The sequence below is a fragment of the Vipera berus genome (genome assembly GCF_964194415.1).
Source record: "Vipera berus genome assembly, chromosome: W".
NCBI classification, from domain to species: domain Eukaryota; kingdom Metazoa; phylum Chordata; class Lepidosauria; order Squamata; family Viperidae; genus Vipera; species Vipera berus.
The window spans coordinates 69355448-69381495 of NC_138210.1; the positions used below are offsets into that span (position 1 = coordinate 69355448).

The 26048-nt window shown below is 45.2% G+C and overlaps 1 protein-coding gene across 2 annotated transcripts; it reads left to right on the plus strand.

Moving 5' to 3' along the window:
* The first annotated feature begins 758 nt into the window (after positions 1-758).
* On the plus strand, positions 759-25920 carry LOC308676195 ((Lyso)-N-acylphosphatidylethanolamine lipase-like). Of its 2 annotated transcripts, XM_081341965.1 has the most exons (8): positions 814-901; positions 7046-7156; positions 11047-11135; positions 14043-14418; positions 17354-17508; positions 19089-19200; positions 20746-20932; positions 23407-25920. In XM_081341965.1, exons 3-8 carry the CDS (start codon positions 11096-11098, stop codon positions 23494-23496), a joined length of 960 nt encoding a protein of 319 aa, XP_081198091.1. In that variant the 5' UTR covers positions 814-901; positions 7046-7156; positions 11047-11095; the 3' UTR covers positions 23497-25920. The 2 variants fall into 2 exon arrangements, with proteins under 2 accessions (XP_081198090.1, XP_081198091.1); XM_081341964.1 differs by lacking the exon at positions 7046-7156 and having other exon boundaries at positions 759-901.
* Positions 25921-26048: the final 128 nt, after the last annotated feature.

The window sequence follows — 26048 nt, forward strand, 5'->3', positions numbered from 1 at the left end:
GTCAGGGGTCTTCAAACCTGGCCCTTTTATGACTTGTGGACTTCAACTCCCAGAATTCCTCAGCCAGGCACGCAGGCTGAGGAACTCTGGGAGTTGAAGTCCACAAGCCATCAAAGGGTCAGGTTTGAAAGACCCCTGATTTAAGTTGCGTCCACTGCACTTGCGTGTTCGTGACACACCTCCTCTTGGCAAAGCAGTACAAATAAATTACTACTGTTTTCTGGGAGTTGAAGTCCACGAGTCAGAACAGAGCCGAGGTTTGCCTAGCCCAGGGGTAGGCAAACCTCGGCTCTTTTATGACTCGTGGACTTCAACTCCCAGAATTCCTGAGTCAGCTATGAGTAAGCTATGCTGACTCAGGAATTCTGGGAGTTGAAGTCCATGAGTCATAAAAGAGCCGAGGTTGCCTAGCCCTCCCTGATCGAGCCGCTTCCTCCCTTGGCAGAGGACGCAGGGATCGCTGCTCCCTTTTTCAGGCTGCAATAGCATCTCTTCCCAGCTGGGCCAATCCCCGTCCCCTCCCGTCAATCAAGCCACCCAGGCTCCTCCCCTCTCTTTGTGATGCCTCCCCCCCCTCCCTCCCTCCTCCTCCCCTCCCTCTTTCCTCCTCCCTCTCACTGACCGTCCCGCCAGGCAGGAGGGTAGCACCAGAGAGGGCTGCCGCGCTCTCTTTTGGAGCTTCCCTCCCGCCCCCGCCCTTCCCTCCATTCAAAACCCAGCAGGAACCTTCCACAACCGCTCCTTTTCCCCCCGCCCACCCTCCCCCATTCATAAAATGCAAGCCCCGCCCCGCCCCTGCCAGAAACTGGACACGCCCCCGTTCTAAACGACCCCGCCTTCCCGCCCAGCTGTTGCAATGCGTTCCTTCTTGAGGAGTCATGGAGGAAGACCTTGAGCCGTCGTAAGTCGGGGTCCGGGTTTCCGGGGGGGTGGTGGGGTGGGTGGTGGTGGTGGAAGAAGCTGACGTGGGGCTGCCCCGCCTTTCTGGGGTTTCCTGGGGAGGGGTGTCCCCCAAAGTGTGTGTGTGGGGGGGGGAGGAGGAAGCATCAGGTCGCCTGCCACATCTGGAGGGCCCTTGTCCCATAATAATAATAATAATAATAATAATAATAATAATAATAATAATAATAATAATAATAATAATAATAATCAGAAGTCGGGGCTGATGACAAGGAGAAAGCAGAGTAAAAGGATTGTTGCTTAGGCCCCGGGTTGTGTAGCTGTGCGTTTTCGGTGGGTGGGCTGGTGGGCATGCCTTTGTTCTATTGGCTTCTTTGATGGTTGTCATTTTGTCACCATTTGTTCTCAGCAAGGCTCTCTTGGCATTTTACCTTTTCCCTATCTGATGCCATCTCTAACACCTTCACTTCCTTCCGAGTTGCACAGCTTGTTGTGGGGTGTGTTCTGCTTCCTTGCTCGCTCGCCGCTGTTTAAATCCTGAGTCACGGTTACAAAACTATCCCGAGCAGCTTAACAAAACTTCCCAGCCGGCAGGAATTGAAATAACAGGATAGCTGAGCAAAGCTGCTGCAAATAGGAGGGCGAATTCTAATAATAATGGTGGTGGAAAGAAAAGGGGAAAAAAACAAGCAGAAAAAACAAACTGTGACAACCTTAATTAGCCTTTGGGAGTGGGCGGCTATTAAAACATGATGATGGTGATAAAGTGATAGAAAATGAAGAAGTGAAAATGCTCTGGGACTGCAGAAGTCAAACTGACAAACACCTGTTGCATAACATGCTATGCTTAAAAATTGTTGATAAGAAAGAAAAAAAAAGGTCTGGATATTGGATCTGACAGTGCCTGGAGACAGCAGAATAAAAAAAACTGGAGAAAATAACACACTATAAAGACCTGCTAATAGAAGTAGTAAGATTTGTGGCAAAAAAAAGCAGGCTAAAAGAATGAAAGAGAGCTGGTTTGGTTTAGTGGTTTAAGGAAAGAAAACCAAGAGATGGTGAGTTCGAGTCCTGCCTTAGGCATGAAAGCCTGCTGGGTGACTTTGGGACACTCATTCTCAGCCCAAACCACCTCACAGGATTGTGATTATAGGGAAAAGAGGAGGAGGAAGGAGTATCGGCTATGTTCACCATTTTGAGTCATTTATAAAGTAATGAGGAGGAAAAAAATACTCTTAAAAATACTTTAGAAAGATAGTAAGGTAAAGGTTCCCCCGCACATGCGTGCTAGTCATTTCCGATTCTAGGGGCCGGTGCTCATCTCCCTTTCAAAGCCGAAGAGCCAGCGCTTGTCCAAGGACGTCTCCGTGGTCATGTGGCTGGCATGACAAGATGCCAAAGGCGCACGGAACGCTGTTACCTTCCCACCGTAGTGGTCCCTATTTTTCTACTTGCACTTTTTACGTGCTTTCGAACTGCTAGGTGGGCAGAAGCTGGGACGAGCAACAGGCGCTCGCTCTGTTATGCGGCATTCGGGATTCGACCCGCCAAACTGCCGACCTTCTGATCGACAAGCTCAGCATCCTAACCCACTGAGCCACTGCGTACCACTAGTAATAAGTACCACTAGTAATAAGCCCTTTGGATACAATCCTAAAACATCTGGAACATCACTTGAATACTGTGGGCATTGACAAAAGCATCAGCAATTGCAAAAGGCAGCTTTACTTGGAACAACTTGCAGAACAACTTGAGAATAAGGGACATTTCAGCCCCCTGTTAAAAGCAAGAGACCCTAAATCAGGGTCTTCAAACTCGGCCCTTTTATGACTCATGGACTTCAACTCCCAGAATTCCTCAGCCAGGCATGCTGGCTGAGGAATTCTGGGAGTTGAAGTCCATGAGTCATAAAAGGGCCGAGTTTGAAGACTCCTGCCCTAAATGGTTGTCCAATCTCTTCTTAAAATCCTCCAGTCAGTGTTGGAGAACCCACAGCTTCCGGAGACCAGTTATTCCACTGATTAATTGTTCTAAAGTATGAATACCTTTAATATTATCAAACAACATTAGCCTAAGCCAGGTTCTTTGGAAGAGCTCGATAGGGTGATAAACTGCCAGATCCAGTCTAAGCAGCTGGCTGGCTGTGTGTGACCAATTATAAATAATTGTTATTTATTATTATGGGTGACAAACTCCCAGGCCCTGGTGAATTGGGGATGATTTCCTGCGAGGCTCTGAGACTTGATAAAAGAAGATCAAATATGGTTCGTTCAAAGAATCTTTGTAATCTCCCATATTTGATTTCTCAGCCGTAATGCTGGGTGTTAAGGTTTGGGGATTAAGCTTGCCTTTGTCAGCACAAGCAGGCTGGTAAGAAGGCAGATTGAAATGCAGCTGATTTTATCCTCTGCCTGCTTCTAGATAATGCCAAGAAGAGGCCTTGCACTGGGGACTAGCATGGACGAAATAAAACACCACAAAAGCGTGGCCAAAACAGTTTGAAGGCAAAGAAAGGAGGGCAGGCAGCTTGGATCTGTGTCCTTGGGTTTCAATAAATGAGATTAAGCACTGCCCTACAAATTATTTTCTGTTGCTAGGATTTCCGTGATTCTTTGTACGGAAAAAGTGACTTTTCTCCCTGGTTAAATAAAAAAAAGAATTCAGGAAGAATCCTTTAGAGTCTGCTAGTTCCTCCGCCCAAGCCTTAGACAAATTGTGAAGTCCAGGCCAGTTTCATTTCTAAGGGTAAAAGCCAAACTGGGAAGTGATGTAGCTCTTTCAAGGCCAGTTTGATGGCTGGGGACTTGCCGTATTTGGTGAAAGGGAGAAAAATCCTCCACGTATGCTCAGAGGCCTTTGCAGTGTTGTGCGTTGTTTTAAAACCTCGCGGGGTGGTGGTTGTGGGGAAAATAGGAGGAGGGTGGGTTTCATACGTTTGCCACCTTGAGTTATTTGTAAAAATCTGGGATACAAATGTATCGAATACTGCAGTCAATTTTGGTCACCATATCATAAAAAAAGATGTTGAGAGTTTGGAAAAAAATTCAGAGAAGAGCAACTAAGATGATCAAAGGCCTGGAGATTAAAACATACGAAGAAGGGCTGCGGGACTTGCGTTTGGCTAGTCTAAAGAAAAGAAGAAATAGGGGAGACATGATAGCAGTGTTCCAGTATCTGCGGGGCTGTCACAAGGAAGAAGGGGTCACATTGTTCACCAAAGCACCAGAGGGGAGGACGAGAAAAAATGGTTGGAAACTGATCAAAGAGAGAAGCAACCTGGAATTAAGGAGAAACTCCCTGACAGTGAGGACAATCAACCAGTGGAACAGCTTATCCCCAGAAATCATGGGCGCTCTATCACTGGAAATCTTTTAAGAAGAGACTGTCTGAGACAGTATAGGTTCTGCTTCAGCAGGAAGCTGGACTAAAAAACCTCCAAGATCTATTCTATTCTATTCTATTCTATTCTATTCTATTCTATTCTATTCTATTCTATTCTATTCTATTCTATTCTATTGCTAAGCACATTGATTTGATTTGTGCTTCTTAGATTGTAAGCCGCCCTGAGTCTTCGGAGAAGGGAGGGATATAAATGGGATAAATGGGATATTCTATTCTATTCTATTCTATTCTATTCTATTCTATTCTATTCTATTCTATTCTATTCTATTCTATTCTATTCTATTCTATTCTATTCTATTCTATTCTATTGCTAAGCACATTGATTTGTGCTTCTTATATTGTAAGCCGCCCTGAGTCTTCGGAGATAAATGGGAGGATAAATGGGATATTCTATTCTATTCTATTCTATTCTATTCTATTCTATTCTATTCTATTCTATTCTATTCTATTCTATTCTATTCTATTCTACTGTACTCTACTGTACTGTACTCTACTGTACTGTACTCTACTGTACTGTACTGTACTCTACTCTACTCTTTAGGAATTTCAGGAATTGGGTATGTCTAGGGTAATGAAAAGAAGGATAGGGGGGTTGATATGATAGCAGTGTTCCAGTATTTGAGAGGCTGCCACAAAGAAGAGAGGGTCCACCTATTCTCCAAAGTACCAGAAGGCAGGACAAGAAGCAATGGATGGAAACTAATCAAGGAGAGAAGCAAGCTAGAACTAAGGAGAAACTTCTTGACAGTGAGAACAATTGATCAATGGAACGACTTGCCTTCAGAAGTTGTGGATGCTCCATCACTGGAGGCTTTTAACCAAAGATTGGACAAACATAGGGTTTCCTGCTTGAACAGGGGGCTAACTAAGAAGACCTCCAAGGTCCCTTCCAACTGTTATTCAGTGATATGTTGATGATGGTAATAACAACAACAACAACATACTCTCGTTAGCTCCAAGGCATTTTTGAGCTGTTTTGGATCAGAGAACAAGATACGTAAGGTCATCTCATACTGGATAAAAAAGGGAGCTTTTATATTCGGGTGTGTTAATAAATAATAAACTTCTGGAAGTGGTTAGGGGAATTAGAAAGAGAGGGATTAAGGGTTTGACTTTCTGCAGTTGGGTCCCTAGAAAGATGATGTAAGAGTATCTTCTCTGTGTTCACATTGACCCTTAACTCCAAGGACAAAGGACTCGGAAGGGATTCAACAGAAATTAGAAAATCAGTCATTCAGCTTTCAGTTTGGCCCCTGGCATGGATTTGTAACACTATAGCTTTGTTTTCTTGCTGGCTGGCTGGCTGGCTGGCTTTTTTTTTTTTTGGTGCATGCTTGGATTGATTTTGGAAGTGAGAAGGGGAGCCACTTCCCTTGTTTTAATGTAATCTTTTTTCCTAGTCCGTGATAGGCAAAGGAGATCTCAAAGATGCTTTGGCAGGAGGCAACTGGACTTTCTTGGTTTGTTTTTTTTTTGAAAGCTTTAGCATCTCATCCAGATTTGCTTAATGACTGAGCGACTCACTTAACTGCAATGATTATCTGAAGAATTGCTTCAAGAAAGGTCATAAAATTGAGTGCCATTCTCTTAACAAATGCTGGTCTCCATTGTGGATGTTGAGTGTTCAAATGCACTGGTTAATTGCTTCTTTTTAAAAATAGAGAACTTCCTCATTTCCTTCCTTCCATCCATCACTTCTTCCTTCTATCTGTCCAGCTTTCTCTCTGATCCTCCCTCCCTTCATTCTCTGTAATCCTTCCTTCCTTCCTTCCTTCCTTCCTTCCTTCCTTCCTTCCTTCCTTCCTTCCCTCCCTCCCTCCCTCCCTCCCTCCCTCCCTCCTATCTCCTTCCTTCTTTTCATTCCCATATCCCTCCCTCCCTTCTCATTTCTATCTCCTTCCTTCTCCTCATTCCCATTTTCCTTCCTTCCTTCCTTCCTTCCTTCCTTCCTTCCTTCCTTCCTTCCTTCCTTCCTTCCTTCCTTCCTTCCTTCCTTCTTTTCATTCCCATATCCCTCCCTCCCTCCCTTCCTTCTCATTTCTATCTCCTTCCTTCTCCTCATTCCCATCTTCCTTCCTTCCTTCCTTCCTTCCCTCCCTCCCTCCCTCCCTCCCTCCCTCCCTCCCTCCTATCTCCTTCCTTCTTTTCATTCCCATATCCCTCCCTCCCTTCCTTCTCATTTCTATCTTTCCTTCTCCTCATTCCCATTTTCCTTCCTTCCTTCCTTCCTTCCTTCCTTCCTTCCTTCCTTCCTTCCTTCCCTCCCTCCCTCCCTCCCTTCCTCCCTCCCTCCTATCTCCTTCCTTCTTTTCATTCCCATATCCCTCCCTCCCTTCCTCATTTCTATCTCCTTCCTTCTCCTCATTCCCATTTTCCTTCCTTCCTTCCTTCCTTCCTTCCTTCCTTCCTTCCTTCCTTCCTTCCTTCTTTTCATTCCCATATCCCTCCCTCCCTTCCTTCTCATTTCTATCTCCTTCCTTCTCCTCATTCCCTCCTTCCTTCCTTCCTTCCTTCCTTCCTTCCTTCCTTCCTTCCTTCCTTCCTTCCTTCCTTCCTTCCTTCCTTCCTTCCTTCCTTCCTTGTTGAACTCAGCATTCAGAGTTTCAATAGGGTGCATGTCCGAACTGAGTGTTCACTTCATTTGTATGCTTGCCATCCTGAAAGCCGCAGGAACAGCTTTTCCTCTATTGTAGCACAAGTCTTTCATTGTTTTCCTTTTCCCCCCCTGCTGCAAACTGGATAGAAAGAACAGGCGAGAGATAAAGAAGGAAGACTCTGTTGCACACATCTTGCCACACTTGTGTCTCTGCGTGGAAGACCCCCCTTTCTGACCGACTGGCTGACACTTGCAGAGGTTTGCATCTGTGTGCAGGGGTGCATGCATTTTCCACCCACCAGTGCAGTTCCTGGATTCAGCTGGGGAAGGATGGAGACAAAATTCGCCATCTCTGCCCTGAGCGATGGTGCCACTTTGGGACTCATATAATGGATTGAGGTTTTTCTTTTTTCTTTTTAAGACCTTGTAATCCCCTGCTTTGGGGTGAGCATTTACTGGCCGGATGACCTTCCTGATGCCTATGTGGAGTTCCCAGCAGATATTTTCTCTTTGCGCCCTGATAGAGAAACATCTGTCAGTGTCTAGGATTGAACTCTCAACTTTCCAAGTGGGAGGCGAGCGTCTTCACCCCTAGGCCACCACAGCCGCTCATATAATGGATTGTGGTGTCCTCTTCAAAAGGAAGCCTCAGGCTGAGAGACTTGGATTCAAATCTATCTGCCTTGAAGCTCACTACAAGTAGGCCTTGATTTATGACTGAAATTTGAGCCAGGAACACAGCAGTCATTAAGCAGGTCACCGCCTGGTTTTGCGACCTTTCCCCCAACCCCCCAACCCCCCCCCCGTAGTCATTATGCAAACACTGCAGTCATGGAGTGAACCCTGCAGTTGTTACACAAACACCAGGGTTGTTAAGCAAACCCATTTTCTTCAATGGAAGACTTTTTTTTGCCAGAGGTTAACGCTGGAAACTAGTAAAATAAATGCCAAAACTTGCAAGCACTTGACCACAGGACACGCGAATGGCCATAAGTGTGAGTCAGTTGCCGAGCGCCCAAAATGTGATTACATGACAGCAAGTGTGTATGTGTGTGTGTGTGTGTGTGTGTGTGTGTGTATTTGTCACTGTCAGAATTCCAGAGCCAGGTCTAATTAACTCTGAGGAGATCCATTGTAACTTAGAACAGTCACTAAGTGAGCCGTTGTTAAGGGAGGACTATCTGTAACGAGTTAAACCTCCTTTCACCAAAATGGTGAAAGTCGATAACATTGAGGTTACAGAATGAAGTGTGGAATAATGTTGGTTATGACTTGGTGGACATTTCAAAGCCAGAGAGGACTTTGATGGATTATCCATGTTTTTCAAGGCTGGTAGCTTAGTGTTCTGCTTTCTTGGATTATGGTTGAAGGTTTTACACTAAACCTGAGAAAATCTGGCCTCAGATTCCAAGTTTACATATTTTACTGGATGACTGTAAGTCAGGGGTCTTCAAACTTGGCCCTTTTATGACTTGTGGACTTCAACTCCCAGAATTCCTCAGTCAGGCAAACTGGCTGAGGAATTCTGGAAGTTGAAGTCCACAAGTCATAAAAGGGCCAAGTTTGAAGACCCCTGCTGTAAGTAGAAGAATTTATCTATGGGGTTATAAGATAGTTGACAGTCTTGACAAGACTAGAAGCAAGGGTATATAAAATTAGCTAATAACAAAGGAAAACAATGCATTGTCTTTCTATAATCAAACGGGAGAATTGATGAAAGATCATTAAATTTATTTATCTCCTGCTTTTACTTTGTACAACTCAGAGTATCATGCATAATGTGCCTAGGGCCTTCTGGGTGAGAGTAAGCAAAAAAAAGTCACCCCAAAAAGGGATTTTGGCAAAAATGGCCCAAAGCCTTCCCAAGTTGATTTTCATACTTAAAACTAAAATTCTACCTTTCTAGTTCAGCACCTTCACTACTGTATCACGCTGCTTTCAGGTCTAAATCCTCTAATTAAATGAATTAAATTAAATTATCAATGAATGTAGAGATGTCCAGAGTTACTTATCAAGCATTTCCCAATAAGTCACAGAAAGCATTATTTGCTTGGAAGGGACCTAGCCTCTGTAAGATTAAAGCTTCAAGGAACGTGATCCTTCAAAGAAAGCCTACTGCTTTTTTTCCTTCTTGAAAAACTCGGGGGCACCAGAATCTGTTAATTGGTGAGATTCCATGGACAGTCTACTACCTATTGCAGTTCCAAAAAGTGGCATGGAGTGAAATGTATGACATTAATTTCTGTCTATCAAATTGGGAACATTTTCTTCATTTATCTCTCAAAATACAGTAGCCTTCCTTCCTTCCTTCCTTCCTTCCTTCCTTCCTTCCTTCCTTCCTTCCTTCCTTCCTTCCTTCCTTCCTTCCTTCCTTCCTTCCCTGATTTCCCTGTTTAGCTCTTTCCCTTACTCCTGCCTTCATTCTTGGAGTCCACTAATGTTTTTCTTAGATTAGATTAGAACTACAAAGGTTTCATTTAGGTTCACTGAAATCAGGGCTTAAGCTAAATACATGTCTTTCAGTTGGAACTAAGTGTGAATGAACATAAACTAGATCCACTTTTTCTATTTGCCCTACAATAAAATTGAAATATATATGGACATTTACAAGTTTTGCTAGGTTGGGGTTGATGTAAGTTTCACCTTTTAGCCTTTAAAACACCCTTCCTTCCTTCCTTCCTTCCTTCCTTCCTTCCTTCCTTCCTTCCTTCCTTCCTTCCTTCCTTCCTCTGTCCCTCCCTCCGTCCCTCCCTCCCACTCTCCCTCCCTCTGTCCTGTCCTGTCCTGTCCTATCCTATTAACAAATAAAAGAGCTAACCAACAAACCTTCCTCCTCCTATTTTCCCCACAACAACCCTGTGAGGTGAGTTGGGCTGAAAGAGAGTCACTGGCCCAAAGTCACTCAGCTGGCTTTCATGACTAAGGCAGGACTAGAACTCACCGTTTCGTGCTTTCTAGCCTGGTGCCTTAACACTGAACCAAACTTGGCTCTCTGTTTATTCTTATTCTTCCTATTCCTTCCTTATCATTCTCTGTGTTTGCTTTGTCCCTTCACTACTTTTCAAAAACAAATTTAAAAAATGTTTTTTTCTAAAAAAAAAACCTCCATAATAGGTGGAAGTTGGAAACGGCCGGTGCTCATCTCCGTTTCAAAGCTGAAGAGCCAGCGTTTGTCTGAGGACATCTCTGTGGTCATGTGGCTGGCATGACTAGACGCCAAAGGCGCACGGAACGCTGTTACCTTCCCACCGTAGTGGTCCCTATTTTTCTACTTGCATTTTTAGGTGCTTTCAAACTGCTAGGTTGGCAGAAGCTGGGAAGAGTAACAGGCGCTCACTCTGCTACGCGGCACTCGGGATTCGACCTACCAAACTGCCATATTCGGGTCTTTTTCCATGTACCATTGAGAGTGTCTTGGCGACGTTTCGACAAGGTCCCACTCGTCATCTTCAGCACGAAGCCGAAGACACCAGCCTGAAGATGACGAGTGGGACCTCGTCGAAATGTCGCCAAGACACTCTCAATCATACACGGGAAAAGACCTGAATACGCCAAGACATATATATATATATAACCCTAACCAACAAAAAATAACCTTGAGAGTAATATAGTAAATTGACGTAAGTCACCAAAATGTATCACGTGTGTGTGTAATCATTTAATAACAAAGCTGGAATTGCAAGTATTTGAAGAACACCGAGTTGGGAAATGTCTATGGAGACATTCTCGGTCATCCAGGACATTGTCGTCCCAAAAGTGCTTTTCCAAAAGGCAACTGGAGTTTCTTGTTTGTTTTGTTCTTTCAAGACGTTTCACTTTGCTCTGAGCTGAAGAAGCTTCTTGGATGAGAAGCGAAATGTCTTCAAAGAAAAACAAGACAGTCCAGTTGTCTCCTGACAACTGGGGACCACCGAGTTGGGAAGATTAATTTAGCCTCTTCATTGAATTGTAATTATTCTCATTCTTTGCTTCCCAATCTGGAGACAGCATAAACTTTTGGATATCACAGTGTTGCGAAAGCAGGTTGTTGAAAAGAGCCCTGTTTTGCTGTTTGGGCCAAGGACTATTTAGCTGTCTCGTTTCCTTTGTCCATGTTTGCTAGATAGTTCTAATCATGTTCTCCTTGTGGTCTCCTGTTCTTCCTACAGGTCCCAAGGCTGGCTAGGTGGTTGGTTGCCAGCCTGGCGGCCCACATCTATGTCCCACCTCAAGAATGTGGAAGCTCGGATCCTGCAGTGTAAGAATGATTTGTCTGTTCATTTTGGGTGGGGGGTTTCTGTCCCCTTGTCAAGAATCACCAAGGAGCTCCCTTTGTAGGCAGCACCTATGGAGGTTTTCCCTTGTTGCTAATCATTGCTCATAATATTTAATTTAATTTTTTAATTCCATTTATATCCCGCCCTTCTCCGAAGACTCAGGGCGGCTTACAAGCTTAGCAGTAGCCTTCATTCTATGTATATGCCTGCTTATTAGGGCTTTCACACACCCCCCAAGCGGCATTATTACAAAGTCAGCTTAATTGCCCCCAACAATCTGGGTCCTCATTTTACCTACCTCGGAAGGATGGAAGGCTGAGTCAACCTTGAGCCTGGTGGGATGCGAACCTGCACTAATTGCAGGCAGCTGGTGTTACTTGAGGCATTAGCCCACTGCTCCACCAAGGCTCTATAATATACCTAGTCCTCGAACTTACGACCACAGTTGGAAACCAGAATTCCCATCGCTAAGCAAGAAGGTGGTTAAGTGAGTCCCAAAGGTGCTTTTTCAGGAGGCAACTGGACGTTCCCTGTTTTTCTTTAAAGACCTTTTGCTTCTCATCCAAGAAGCTTCTTCTGCTCTGACTGGATGGTGGGGAATGGAAGGATTTACACTCCTTGCAGACAGCTGGTCATTTGCCTTCTTTTAGAGAGTCGTTGAGGCCACTTGTCTGTGTCCTCAGGGTCACCTGAGCCATGCAAATGTATGTGGAGCCTTCTTGGCTGCAGGAAGTTTTCTGCCTTGTGCCCCTTCATGGTTGAAGATCGGCGCAGGCTGTTGGGGATGAGTCCGTGTTGTCTGCATCTCAAACTGAAGCGCAAATGGTTCCTGTAGTCTGCAATGTTTTCTGGAAATCTGTTCATACTCCCGCACCATTCAAAGGGTGTTCATCCCCAAGTGCATAGCTAAAAGTCTGTGGAGATTCTCAGTCAGTTGGGAATGGAAGGATTTGGAAGGATTTACCACCATCCAGTCAGAACTGAAGAAGCTTCTTGGATGAGAAGCGAAATGTCTTCAAGGAAAAACAAAGAAAGTCTGGTTGCCTCCTGAAGAAGCACCTTTGGGCCAACCATGACCTGGATGATTGAGAATCTTCATAGATATTGTTAAGTGAGCTGCGCCCCATTTAATGACTTTTTTTTTGGCCATGGTTGTTAAGCAAATCCCTGCAGTTGTTAAATGAATCACCTGGTCATTAAGCGAATCCAAGCTTCCCCCACTGAATTTGTTTGTTGGGAGGGTTGCAAATGGCGATCACATCCAACTGTTGCAATTACATGCTGGTTTTCAAGTGGCCAAATCTTGATTAAGTGACTGTAGGGATGCTGCAATGGTCATAAGTGTGAGGACCAGTCATAAGATAGGTTTTTTTTTAACTGTTTTTGTATCTTTGAATGGTCACTAAAAAAAGAGTTGTTAGTTGAGGACTTTCCGTAGTGGTCACTAGGTTTAATTCATAATGTCTTTAAATGATTATTGTGGATTGTTAGACTCACAATCAATTTACGGCTGCCTAAGGTGGTGTGCGAATATGTTTTTTAAAAAAGGTGGAACATTTTTCCTTTGTTTTCCAACACTCCAGCTGCTTGTGAAGACAGATCTTCTGTTCTTGAGTGGCAGAAAGAAGACAGTGGGAGAATCCCCTTGGAAAGTTTTAATCCTATCAAAAGCTTTTGAAATGCAGCAACCTCACTCTCGTGGCCTTAGAAGCTGGCTGACCACCTTCCCATGTGTGTTCAGTTAGCCCAACTCCCCAACACGGTGCCTGCATTTTAGATTTTAAAATAAACAGAGATTAAACAACAATAACAACGGCAGCAGCAACAAAAACCTTGCACGAGCCAACAGAATAAAAATCTGAGGCATGCTTGTGGGAAATTTGCTTGAAGACCTCACATTTTACCTCTCTCCAATTCTAATTCTGAAGTTTTGGGGAAGTTTGGATGCTCTTACACTTGCTGTTGTGTGGAACCGGTATAAAAACATCCCTTTTCCTAAATCTGGCTTAGCAAGGATGGCAGTCTTTGGGTGGGTGGGGGGCAAGGATCTTAACAGAATTTATAATAGAATAACAGAATTGGAAGGGACCTTGGAGGTCTTCTAGTCCAACCCCCTGCTCAAGCAGGAGACCCTATACCATTGGTTGTCCAATCTCTTCTTGAAAACCTCCAGTGATGGAGCATTCACAACTTCTGGAGGCATGTTGTTCTCCTGATTAATTGTTCGCACTGTCAGGAAATTCCTCCTTAGTTCTAGGTTGCTTCTCTGCTTGATAAGTTTCCATCTGTTGCTTCTTCTCCTGCCTTCTGGTTGAGGAGAATAGGTTGATCCACTCTTTTTTGTGGCAGCCCTTTAGATACAGGTAATTCTCGACTTAACAACAGTTCAATTACGATGGCAAAAATAAAAGTTACGACCACTTTTCACACTTAATGACCCTTGCTGCATCCCCATGGTCATGTCATCAAAATTCGGATGCTTGGCAACTGACACGTATTTATGATGGTTGCTGTGTCCCAGGATCATACGATCCCCGTTTGCAACTTTCTGATAAGCAGAGTCAATGGGGAAGCTAGATTCGGTTAACAACCGTCTTACTAACTTAGTAACTGCGGTGATTCACGTAACAGCTGTGGCAAGTAAAGTCATAAAATGGGGCAAAACTCACTTAGCAACTGTCTCGCTTAGCAACAGAATTTTTGGGCTCCCTTCTTGTAAGTTGAGGGCTCCCTGTATTGTATTAGGTCACCCCCCCTAGTCCTGGATCTTGTTCTCTACCGGATCGCTCCCGTTCCTTTGGGTTTCAAAGCAGCTGGAACCACTGGATTTTGAGACGGTTTGGCCCCTACGTACTAAACCCCTTGTTTCTCCTGCTTTTTTCCCCCAGGCCTCCAGAACCGGTTCGTGGCCCGCTATGTGCCTCTCCCGAACCAGGCCAAAATCTGGACCATCTCGCTGTCGCCACAATGGGGCAAGGGTCGTACCCCTTTGGTGATGGTGCACGGCTTTGGGGGCGGGATCGGGCTTTGGATCCTCAACATGGACTCGCTGAGCCACCGCCGTCCCCTCCACGCCTTTGACCTCCTGGGTTTCGGGCGCAGCTCCCGGCCCCCGTTTCCCCACGACGCCCAAGGGGCCGAGGAAGCGTTTGTGAGCTCCATCGAGGCCTGGCGCGAGGAGATGGGCATCCCCAACATGATCTTGCTTGGCCACAGCTTGGGCGGGTTCCTGGCAGCCTCGTACAGCTTGCAGTACCCGGAGAGGTAAGCCCAGCCCACTACCTGGTTCACAGGTAATCACCTTCCTGTGGGTTCAATCACTTGCCCCTCTTGGACTTCCTCATCTAGTGAGCTATCTGGGACCCCAAGTGATTTTTCTAAGTCAAGATAAATAAGAGTGTGACCTGTGACTTCTGTGTACGTGTGCATGTGTGTGTATTGTTGCGCACATGCAAATGGTTTGCTAAGATCCTTTTTGCATCTCAGGTTGAGTGGATCTAAAACGTGGGCCTGGTTTTTTTGCTTCTTAAAGAGCCAGTTTAGTCTAGTGGCTAAGGCACCAGGTTAGAAAGCAGGAGACGGTGAGTTCAAGTCCTGTCTTAGCCATGAAAGCCAGCTAGGTGACTTTGGGCCAATCCCCAGGGGACAGTGAGTTCTAGTCCTGCCTTAGCTTTGAAAGCCAACTGGGTAACTTTGAGCCAATCCCCAGGAGTCAATGAGTTCTAGTCCTGCCTGAGGTATGAAAGCCAACTGGGTGACTTTGGGCCAATCTGCAGGAGACAGTGAGTTCTAGTCCCGCCTGAGGTATGGAAGCCAACTGGGTGACTTTGGGCCAATCTGCAGGAGACAGTGAGTTCTAGTCCCGCCTGTGGTATGGAAGCCAACTGGGTGACTTTGGGCCAATCCCTAGGAGACAGTGAGTTCTAGTCCCGCCTGAGGTATGGAAGCCAACTGGGTGACTTTGAGCCAATCCCTATGAGACAGTGAGTTCTAGTCCCGCCTGAGGTATGGAAGCCAACTGGGTGACTTTGAGCCAATCCCCAGGAGACAGTGAGTTCTAGTCTCGCCTTACCCAGGAAAGCCAGCTAGGTGACTTTGAGCCAATCCCCAGGAGACAGTGAATTCTAGTCTTGCCTTAGGCATGAAAGCCAGCTGGATGACTTTGGGCCAGACTCTCTCTCAGCCCAACCCACCTCACAGGGTTGTTGTTGTGGGGAAAATAAGAGGAGGAAAGTGTGTTGGTTATGCTCGCCACCTTGGGTTATTTGTAGAAATAATAAAGGCAGGATGCAAATAAATAAAATAAAAGAGGATGCCATAATCCTTGCCGCTTTTGATGCTGTCTATTTCATCCCTTACATTTCTTGCCTGCCAGGACTGTGGTCCTCCCCAGTTTTAATTGTGCGGCCCTCCTCACACTGTGCCAACCTCTGGCTGATGGCAGTTGTGTTTCCTCCAGGAGATGCATCATTTGTAGGAAAGTTGTGGTCTTGTGAGGCAATTGCCAGGCATCAAGACTGACTTTAAGATGCAAAAAGAAAAAAAAGAAAAACTAAGGGGGAAAAAACCAACCATTTTGTACGGTTCACCTATCAGAGCTGAATGAAAGATGATGCTAAGCAATTCAGAAATCTTTCCCCAAACTTCCTTTGTTTAGCAACCTTAATATAGAACACTTGTTGCTCCTCTTATGTAATTAAATCTGAAAGCCATGCACATTCAAAAAGTTTGCTCCCCTAAATGCCAAGATCTCATGAAAAAATAATAATAAAAAGGCAGGGGGCCATTTAAAGGTTGGTTGGTTTGTTCAAAACATTTTCTCCCATTCCTTGCCACTCCCCCTAAATCACTCCTGGAACAGTGCATGAGTTTCCATAGACTCAGTGCTAGCAAGATAGCCCCCATTTGCTGGTTTTAATTTAATTTAATTTAATTTAATTTCTAAAATGGGGCTGCCCTTGAAGACCACCCGGAGGCTCCAGCTGGTGCAGAATGCGGCCGCGCGGGTAGTGATGGGAGCATCCTGATACTCCCATATTACACCCCTCCTGCGTGAGCTGCATTGGTTACCGGTTGTCCTCCGGGTGAGATTTAAGGTGCTGGTACTTACCTTTAAAGCCCTACATGGCTTAGGCCCGGGATATTTGCAGGACTGTCTGCTGCCGGGAACGATCTCCCATCGCCCAGTACGCTCACACAGAGAGGGCCTCCTCAGGATGCCGTCGGCTAGACAATGTCGGCTGGCGGCCCCCAGTGGGAGGGCCTTCTCTGTGGGAGCACCAGCACTTTGGAACCAACTTCCCCTTGAGCTCCGGATGGCCCCTGATCTCCGGTCCTTTCGCCGCGGCCTTAAAACTTTCCTTTTTCATCAGGCTGACCTGGACTGATGACAGGGTTTTTAAAATGTTTTTAATTTTAATTGTTTTGTTTTTTTAATTGAAAAGTTTTACAGTACATTTTTGAATACAAAACCCCTCCCATCCCCCTCCCCTCTCCCCAAACCTTCCCAACTCTCCCCTCCCCTCCCCCCCACTCCCCGACTTCCCAGAGCTAAATACAGGGTATAAAAATACAAACAAACATAATCTAAAATATGCAAACAACAATAAAATATTAAATTCTATCGCACTTTAACTCTTAATAAAATAACTACAAGCTAGTTATACATCATATAAATCCACTACTTATTCAAATGCTAAGTGAAACTTTTTAGTCCCATATTTATTCTGGATATAATCAATCCATCTTCTCTTTAATTTTAATTGTTTAGTTTAACTTATTTATTGGGGCTGCTTATTTAATTTCTTTTAACTTTTGTATTGTTGTTTTTATTGTTGTTAGCCGCCCTGAGTCCTTCGGGAGATAGGGCGGCATATAAGTCCCAAAAATAAATAAATAAATAAATAAATAAATAAATAAATAAATAAATAAATAAATAAATAAATAAATAAAAGAAGCAACATGCAAGAAAAAATATGTGGGGAGGGAAGAGGGAAGCGGCACGTAGTAGCTTTTAGAAGTGAAAGAAAGCCGTTCTTACTACGATCAGCTGGGGATATTTCAGCGAACAGAAGAGCTTGACTTTATGTCAGCGTGACTTTCTGTTTTATTCTACATCCCCCCATATTGCTTACCGTACTAACGTCGATCGTACTCAGCTTGATCATGTGTCTCTGCGTTTTATTCCCTTTTGACCCAGGGTGAAACATCTAATCCTGGTGGATCCTTGGGGCTTCCCCACACGGCCATCCGATCCAGCTCAGGTCCGAACTGCACCAACTTGGATCAAGGCTGTAGCAACTGTGTTGGGACGGTCCAACCCTCTGGCTGTCCTCCGAGTTGCAGGACCTTGGGGTGAGTGAAGTTGGCCAGTAGTTTTTGAATCGAACTTGGCAAGTTCGCCTCCTCCTCCAAGAGGCTGCTTCAGCTCGGACTGGATGGTGGAGAATGGAAGGACTTACACTCTTTTGCAGCCAGCTGCTCGCTTCCCTTCTTTTAGAGAGTCGTTGAGGCCCCTTGGAGGTTTGTCTGTGTTTCTGTAGCCTGCAATGTTTTCTGGAAATGCGTTCATACTCCCGCACCATTCGAAGGGTGTTCATTGCAAAGCGCATAGCTAAATGTCTTATGGAGATTCTCAGTCATCCAGGTCGTCCCAAAGGTGTTTTTTTCAGGAGGTAACTGAACTTCCTTGTTTTTCTTTGAAGATGTTTCGCTTCTCCTCCGAGAGGCTGTTTCAGCTCTGATGGGATGGCGGGGAATGGAAGGATTTATATCCCTCGCAGGAATGTGAACGGATTTCCAGAAAACATTGCAGGCTACAGGAACAGGGCAAAATATTCTGGAGCCAGAAGGCTCCACATACATTTGCCCTATTCCAGTGACCCTGAGGACACAGATAATCCTCTATTGTTGTTGTTAGCTGAGAAGTTGGTTCCGACCCATCACGACCCTATGGACAATGTTCCTCCAGGCCTTCCTGTCCTCTACCATCTTCCGGAGTCCATTTAAGCTCACGCCTACTGCTTCAGTGACTCCGTCCAGCCACCTCATTCTCTGTCGTCCCCTTCTTCTCTTGCCCTCAGCCTTTCCCAGCATGAGGCTCTTCTCCAGTGACCCTCTAAAAGAAGGCAAATGACCAGCTGTCTGCAAGGAATGGAGAAGGGTGCAGATGTGAGATAGCGTTTCATCCAGTATGTCTTCTGAATTTGTGCCTGGATATCTAATGTTCCTTCCTCTTCTTTCACACATCCACACTATCTTCTTGGTATGGATGTCCCAAAGGTGCTTTTTCAGGAAGCAACTGGACTTGGCTTCTTTTTCTTTGAACACGTTTCGCTTCTCATCCAAGAATCCTCTTCTTCTCTGACTGGATGGTGGGGAATGCAAGGATGTACACTCCTTGCAGACAGCTGGTCATTGGCCTTCTTTTAGATCAGGGGTGTCAAACTGGTGGCCTGTGGGCCACATGCGTCATGTGCAGGCCACACCCACCCCAGCTCCACAAAGGCAAAAAAGTCGCGATACGTCACGATACATCGCGTTGCATGATTGAGTTTGACACCTGTGTTTTAGAGAGCCGTTGAGGCCACCTGGAGATTTATCTGTGTCCTCAAGGTCACCCGAGTAGTGCAAATGGGTGTGGAGCCTTCTTGGAACTGCTGAAAGGACTGTGTTGTAGACTGGAGATAGATGATGTTGGATTCCCCCCCCCCCTGTTGAGAGAGGGCTGTTCAATTTTGACCTAGATGGCCTCTTTGCCCTCTTCTTTCAAACCAGCGGTCCCCTCTGTCCAAAATGTGGACTTTGCTGTCTTCAAAAGAGTAGCCTTTGTCTTTTAAATGCAGAGGACTGCTGAATCTCGCCCTGACGGGTTGATTATCCTAGGTTGTGCCATGCATTTATGATGTGTTTAGAGTATCTAACTTTTTCTCTAGGTCCTGGGCTGGTCCAGCGGTTCCGTCCAGATTTTAAGCAGAAATTTGCCAAATTTTTTGATGACGATACCATCTCTGAATACATCTATCACTGCAATGCCCAGACACCGAGGTGAGGAAGCCCTCCAGCCCACCGACGTGAAATTTTGGTTAGCTGTGGCCCCGTCAAGAAGCATCCTGTTTGAGCTCGGACCACAGAGACCTGGACAGATCCCAGTCTGATAGTTCAGGACTGGCTGCAAAGATAACTGGCATTGGTGATGGTGATAAGCCAATGAAACTTAATACAGGTAGTCCTTGACCTTTCAAAGTTACAACCTGGAGTTGAAGTTCTGAAGATTTGTCCCTTCCTCCCCGTGGGTCACCAAATCTCACACTGAGCACTTGGAAACAAAACAAATGTGTATGACCATTTGCAGTGTCCTGCGGTCATGGGACTGTGTTTTATGATGGTTTTGCCCAAACCCATCACTTCTGGTTTTCGGCAAAACACACCCACGGGAAAATCACTCTACAACCTTTAACCACAAAAAAAAAAATGTTGTAAAATTGGACTGGTCACGTGACCGAACATTTTATGACCTCTATGACATGCAAGCAAGCATAATGGGCAGGTTCCATGATGGTTGTAACTTGGGAACTACCGGTAAGAAATGCAGGGAAAGTGGCGTTCTCCATCGGTCCATTGAGTGGACTTTGGATGCAGTGGACAATATTCAGGCTTCACAAATACAGTAATTGCAGGTCAGGCAGTTAGTATAAACATCATAGAATCCTAGGGCTGGGAGGGACCTTGGAGGTCTTCTAGTCCAATCCCCTACTCAAATGAGGAGTCTATAATCATCCCGGACCAATGGTTATCCAATCTTTTCTTGAAAACCTCCAGCAGGCAAACTCCAGAAGGCAAAATCATATAATCTGGACTACTGCAACGCTCTCTACATGGGGCTACCCTTGAAGACCACTCGGAGGCTCCAGCTGGTACAGAATGCAGCCGCGAGAGTTGTGTTGGGAGTTTCCCGACACTCCCATGTTACACCTCTGCTCCGTGAGCTGCATTGGCTTCCAGTTGTCTTCCGGTTGAGATTCAAGGTGTTGGTAATGACCTACAAAGCCCTACATGGCATGGGTCCGGAGTACCTTGGGGAGCACCTGCGGCCGGCGTCAACTTCCCTCCGCCCCGTGCGCTCCCACAGAGAGGGCCTCCTCAGGGTGCCACCGGTCAAAGAATGTCGACTGGTGGCCCCCAGGGGGAGGGCGTTCTCTGTGGGTGCGCTGGATTTATGGAACCATCTTCCGGTCAAGCTCCGGATGGCGCCTGACCTCCGCTCCTTCTGGCGCGATCTCAAAACCTACCTTTTCGAACAAGCTGGCCTGGCCTGATGGGATGGGGTTGGGTTTTACTAATCTGTTTTAACCTACTTTTTAATGTGTTTTAACTTATTCATGGGCATTTTGTTTAATCATTTTTAATTTTTGTATCTTGTTTTTTTAATATGTATTGCCCTGTTCACCGCCCTGAGTCCTTCGGGAGAAGGGCGGTATACAAATAAAATTAATAATAATAATAATAATAATAATAATAATAATAATAATAATAATAATAATAATAATAATAATAATAATAATAATGTCCTTCCTTCTTGCTCCACATCAGTGGGGAGGCAGCGTTCAAGGCCATGACCGAATCCCTAGGATGGGCCCGCCGTCCCATGTTGGAACGTATCCACATGATCCGGCGTGACTTGCCCATCACCCTCATCTATGGAGCCAATTCCTGGATCGATACCAGCACTGGGGAGAAAGTCAGGGACCTACGACCAGGGTGCTACGTTAATGACATGGTAAGTCATTGGCCCAGAGAACGGGGCTTCTGCAAGCATGGAGATCAAGCACAGAATGTGTTCTCTCTTTCTCCCTCTCTCTCTCCTTCCCTCCCTCCCTCTCTCTCTTACTTTCTCTTACTCTTTCTCTCTGTCTCTTTCTCTCTCTCTCTCTCTCCCTCTCTCTTCCTCTTGATCTCGCTCGCTCTCTTTCTCTCCCCTCCCTCTCTTTCTCTTTCTCTTTCTCTTTTTCTCCCTCTCTGTCTCTTGATCTCTCTCCTTCCCTCCCTCCCTCCCTCCCTCCCTTACTTTCTCTTCCTCTTCCTTTGTCTCTTTCTCTCTCTTTCTCTTTTTCTCCCTCTCTCTGTCTCTTGATCTCTCTCCCTCCCTCTCTCTCTCTTTCTCTCTCTCTCTTTCTCTCTCTCTCTTTCTCTCTCTTTCTCTCCCCTCCCTCTCTCTTTCTCCCCGTCTCTGTCTCTTGATTTCTCTCCTTCCTCCCTCTCTCTCTTTCTCTCTGTCTCTGTCTCTCTCTTGGTATCCCCCTCCCTCTCTATATATATATCTTGATCTCCCTCCCTCCCTCCCTCCCTCCCTCCCTCCCTCTTTCTTTCTTTCTTTCTTTCTTTCTTTCTTTCTTTCTTTCTTTCTTTCTTTCTTTCTTTCCCCTCCCTCTCTCTTTCTCTCTCTTTCTTTCTCCCTCTTTCTCTGTCTCTTAATCTCCCTCCCTCCCTCCCTCTCTCTTAATCTCTCTTCCTCTTTCTCTCTGTCTCTTTCTCTCTCTCTCTCTCTCTTTGTCTCTCTTTTGGTCTCTCCCTCCATCTCTCTCTCTCTCTCTCTCTCTCTTTCTCTCTCTCTCTCTCTCTCTCTCTCTCTCTCTCTCTCTCTCTCTCTTTCTCTCCGTCTCTCTCTCAGTGTCTCTCAGTGTCTGTCTCTCTCTTTCTCTCCTTCTCTCACTGCCTTTCTCTCTCTCTTTGTAGTCCTCGATTTACATCCATTTGTTCAATGACCCTTCAAAGTTACAGCAGCACTGAAAGAAAGCAGCTTAGTACTATTTTTCAAACTTAACGACTGTTGCAGCATCTCCACGGCCACAAGATCAAAACTCAGCCACTTGGCAACTGGCCAGTCCTGGGGTCACACAATTCCCTTTTGGTGGCTTTCTGACGAGCAAAGTCAATGGAAAGCCAGATCCACTGAACAACCGTGTTACTAACTTAACTTAAGTAACTTAAGCAGTGATGCACTTAACAGCTGTGGCAGGAGAGGTGGTAAAATGAGGCAGAGCTCACTTAACCACTATCTTGTTCAGTGATTCACTGCAGTTGTTAAGTTACTAATAAGGTGGTGAAGTGAATCTGGCTTCCCCCATTGACTTTGCTTGTCAGAAGGTCGCAAAAGGGGATCGCATGACCCTGGGACACTGCGGCCGTCATAAATATGAGTCACTTGCCAAGCGTCTGAATGTTGATCACGTGATCAAGAGGATGCTGCAAGGGTCATACCTGTGAAAAATGTCATAAGTCACTTCTTTTTTCCAGTGGTGGTGTTAACTTTGAACAGTCACTAAATCACCTGTTGTAAATCAAGTACTTCCTGTAGATGTTGAGCAGTCCTGCAAGCTTTGTAAGCAAAACTAGAGCTGTGGCTAGACTATGCAGTTAATCCTCAAATTACGACCGGTCACTTAGCTTATGGTCACTCCCTGTGGTAATTATAATCCAGTTCTGATGGCAGCCGCCCTTGGCAATCCGCCTGCATTAATGGCTGTTTGCAGTGTCCTGCATTAGAATAACACTGATAATCTTACCTACTGTAGTTAAATCCTGACTAGATGCCAAAGGTGCACGGAACGCTGTTAACTTCCCACCGTAGTGGTCTCTGTTTTTCTACTTGCATTTTTACATGCTTTCGAACTGCTAGGTTGGCAGAAGCTGGGACGAGTAACAGGCGCTCACTCTGTTATGCGGCACTCGGGATTCGACCCGCCAAACTGCCGACCTTCTGATCGACAAGCTTAGTGTCCTAACTAACCCACTGAGCCACCGCGTCCCTCAATATATATATATGTATATATGTTACTCGTCCCAGCTTCTGCCAACCTAGCAGTTCGAAAGCACGTAAAAATGCAAGTAGAAAAATAGGGACCGCTACGGTGGGAAGGTAACAGCGTTCCATGCGCCTTTGGCGTCTAGTCATGCCGGCCACATGACCACGGAGACGTCCTCGGACAAGCGCTGGCTCTTCGGCTTTGAAACGGAGATGAACACCGGCCCCTAGAGTTGGAAACGACTAGCACGCATGTGCGGGGGAACCTTTACCTTTACCTTATATGTGTGTGTGTGTGTGTGTGTGTGTGTATGTATATATATGTCTGCAATCTAGATTTAGGTTTTTTTCTTTTTCCTGGTGTTTCTATCGAAATGCAATGTGAATGTGCCATGCCTGTATCCCTAGCTGAGCTGGATGGCTGTTCCTCTTCTGCCCTGCTCCTCTAGGCCATCCCTGGAGCCTCCCACCACGTCTACGCTGACCAACCCAGGGCCTTCAACACTGCAGTGGAACAAATCTGCAACGCCGTGGACTGACCGCCGAAGCTGGAGTGGAAAAGTAGTTTGTATCCTTGCCACCTTATCGCTCAGCTGTGCGGAAGACGAAGAAGGCACACGCCACTTTTTGTGCCCCCGGGGGAGCCGAAACTGAAATCCCTGTGGATCTGACTGCAGATGGATCTCCGGGGAACTCTGCTGTCCAGCCTGCACTCCCTCCCTCCCTCTTGATTTCCCCTAGAAACATCTTTCTACTTAAAGGTTGCAGACCTCCTGTTTTGGGTTAATCCAAGTCTAACTATTCTATTTTTTTTTGCCCTTGAGAATGTTTTGTTCTTGGTTTGATTTACACCACATCCTCATGCAACATTGGTTCCTCGTGTTGTCGGTTCCAATTATAATCCCTCCTCCAATTTTATTCCTCCTCCTCCTCGCCCTTCATCCTACTACCTGTTGGAGATCTTGCTCCTTACCTTTGTGTATTTCAAAAGCATTACCTATTGTCGGTTTCTGCTGGAAAGCTATTTTGAATCTCTATGAAGACCCTGTTAGATGATGCTAGAGTTCTTCTCTTTGATATCTGGTGCCTTTGGGGATAAACTGCTAGCTGCAGTTTGTATATCAGAAAAGAGATGCTATTATTAATTCAATGCAGCAGAGACGTCTCTGTCAATGAAGCTTCAGGAAATGCACAAAACCCTTTAGGTGGTCTTCAGAACCACCATCCTAGGTGATTGCTGGAAACGGAGGACGATGTTCTGTAATTTTGAGGAGATGTCCTAAAATTAGATATATTTCAGAGAGACAATGAGAAAGAGATTGAGGTGTCAACTCCTAACCTCTTTCTCATGCACGATGTGGCCGTACCTATTTCCCACATTATACCTCCTAATCTGAAAAAAAAAAGAAATCTAAGTCCTAACTTAAATCTAAGAAGGGGCCAAGGAACCATGTGTAAATTCTCTTTGCAATGTGCAAACAGTGCAGAATTTAAATGGCTTTGACCTTGGAGTATTTGGTTTGAGCCTCCAAATACTCATCTTGTTCTTGATAGGGTTCTCAACTCTTCAGGACTGTTGTTTTGCACTTGGTGAAGAACATCTTTTGAGCTCAACTCATTTCCAAAATATTTGAGAGAACCTGACCCCCATCTGACACCCCCCCAAGCCTACGAAAAAATGTTCTCCATAAGATACATAATTCCGTTCCCTTTGGAAGTGTGAGTCACATCCAAGCTTGATGGGAGAACTTTTTCAGAATGGTGAGTGTGACACTACTGGAAAAATGATGTTGCAGCACTAATATGACTAACAGTGTAGAGCAAAAACCTATTAAATCCAGAATGGATGGTAAAAGTTTGAAAGAAGGGGATGGATGTAAAGGGAATTCCTCACTTTTAGGACCTCAAGATCATCACCCATGGCTTCAAGATGATCTGTCCTTCTAAAACCAGGGGAGAATCTGGATCAGAAAGCGAGTTCAGGGTCCTGCTTCAAATAGAAGATATTTGAGAGGGATACTTAGGCACTATTACTTGACCCTCAACCTTGTTTGTACATGTGTGATTATAAAAGTATCTTAACGTGAGGAACATCTGGCTGATGTCATCTGGGTTTGGCAGCTGAATGGGGTCCAGGCTGAGTAGCACTTGAATGAGGAACTACCAGGGAATTTTAAAGATTAAAAACATGACAGTTGGCTATTGAGAAGCTTGACTTGAAGGCTTTACCTGAAACTGTTGTTCTAGTTATAAAAGGGGGTTCTTGCTGGACTTGAATTCCACCATCAAACCACGAGCATTTTGGCCCTCATCATCTGTGTGTGGCTCTTGCCGTTCAACAGAAGTAAAAGTGAATTCTCTTTTTTTTGGGGGGGGGAACAGATGGAGGAGAAAGAAGCAGGTCACAATCTGATCTGTGCTGGTCTATGAAAGCTTCCTAGAAAACAATTGTAAGAGCAGACTCCATACCTCTTGTGAAATCCACCCCACCTCCTAAACCAGCTGTTCTTTCCTAACTGGGCTGGATGTCCCTGGTGGCTGGGGAATATGGGTGTTGGACTCTTAACACCAACATGGAAGCTTGGCCAAGTTGAAAGAGGTCACACTATGTTTGGGGGAGAAAGAAAGCCTTCTATTTCAACTTGATTTACTTCTCTTTTGTGTTCCTGTTAAAGTTGCCTGTTGGGATTCATGAATCCCTGCTGCCCTGCTGTACGAAGGTTTAATGGAGACAGGGGCAAAAAAAAAGTTTGGTATCCAGGTAGTTCTTAGAGCTGAGGTTATTTGGAAAAAGAAGCCAATTGATTTGCTTCTTGAACACTATTAACACAATTTCTAATACTGGGTGTAGGAGACAGTCTGAATTGCACCTGACTGACTTCCCAGCAGTGCCATCTATGGAATTACCCTTTGTTTGTACTAATTTTGTATGTTTGTTAAAATAAAATTATTGCTTAAAAACACTTGGGGAATAGTCTGTGTCTTTGTAAAGCTTGGTGTGCTTTCTTTTCTGCTTTGGATATGATGTCCCATTCTTATTTATAATAATAATAATAATAATAATAATAATAATAATAATAATAATAATAAT

Coding starts and splice junctions, on each gene's coding strand:
- LOC308676195 (XM_081341964.1), top strand. CDS start 879: ATGGAGGAAGACCTTGAGCCGTC. Junction 17,509..19,088: donor CCGAGTTGCAGGACCTTGGG/GTGAGTGAAGTT, acceptor CTTTTTCTCTAG/GTCCTGGGCTGGTCCAGCGG. Junction 20,933..23,406: donor GGTGCTACGTTAATGACATG/GTAAGTCATTGG, acceptor CTGCTCCTCTAG/GCCATCCCTGGAGCCTCCCA.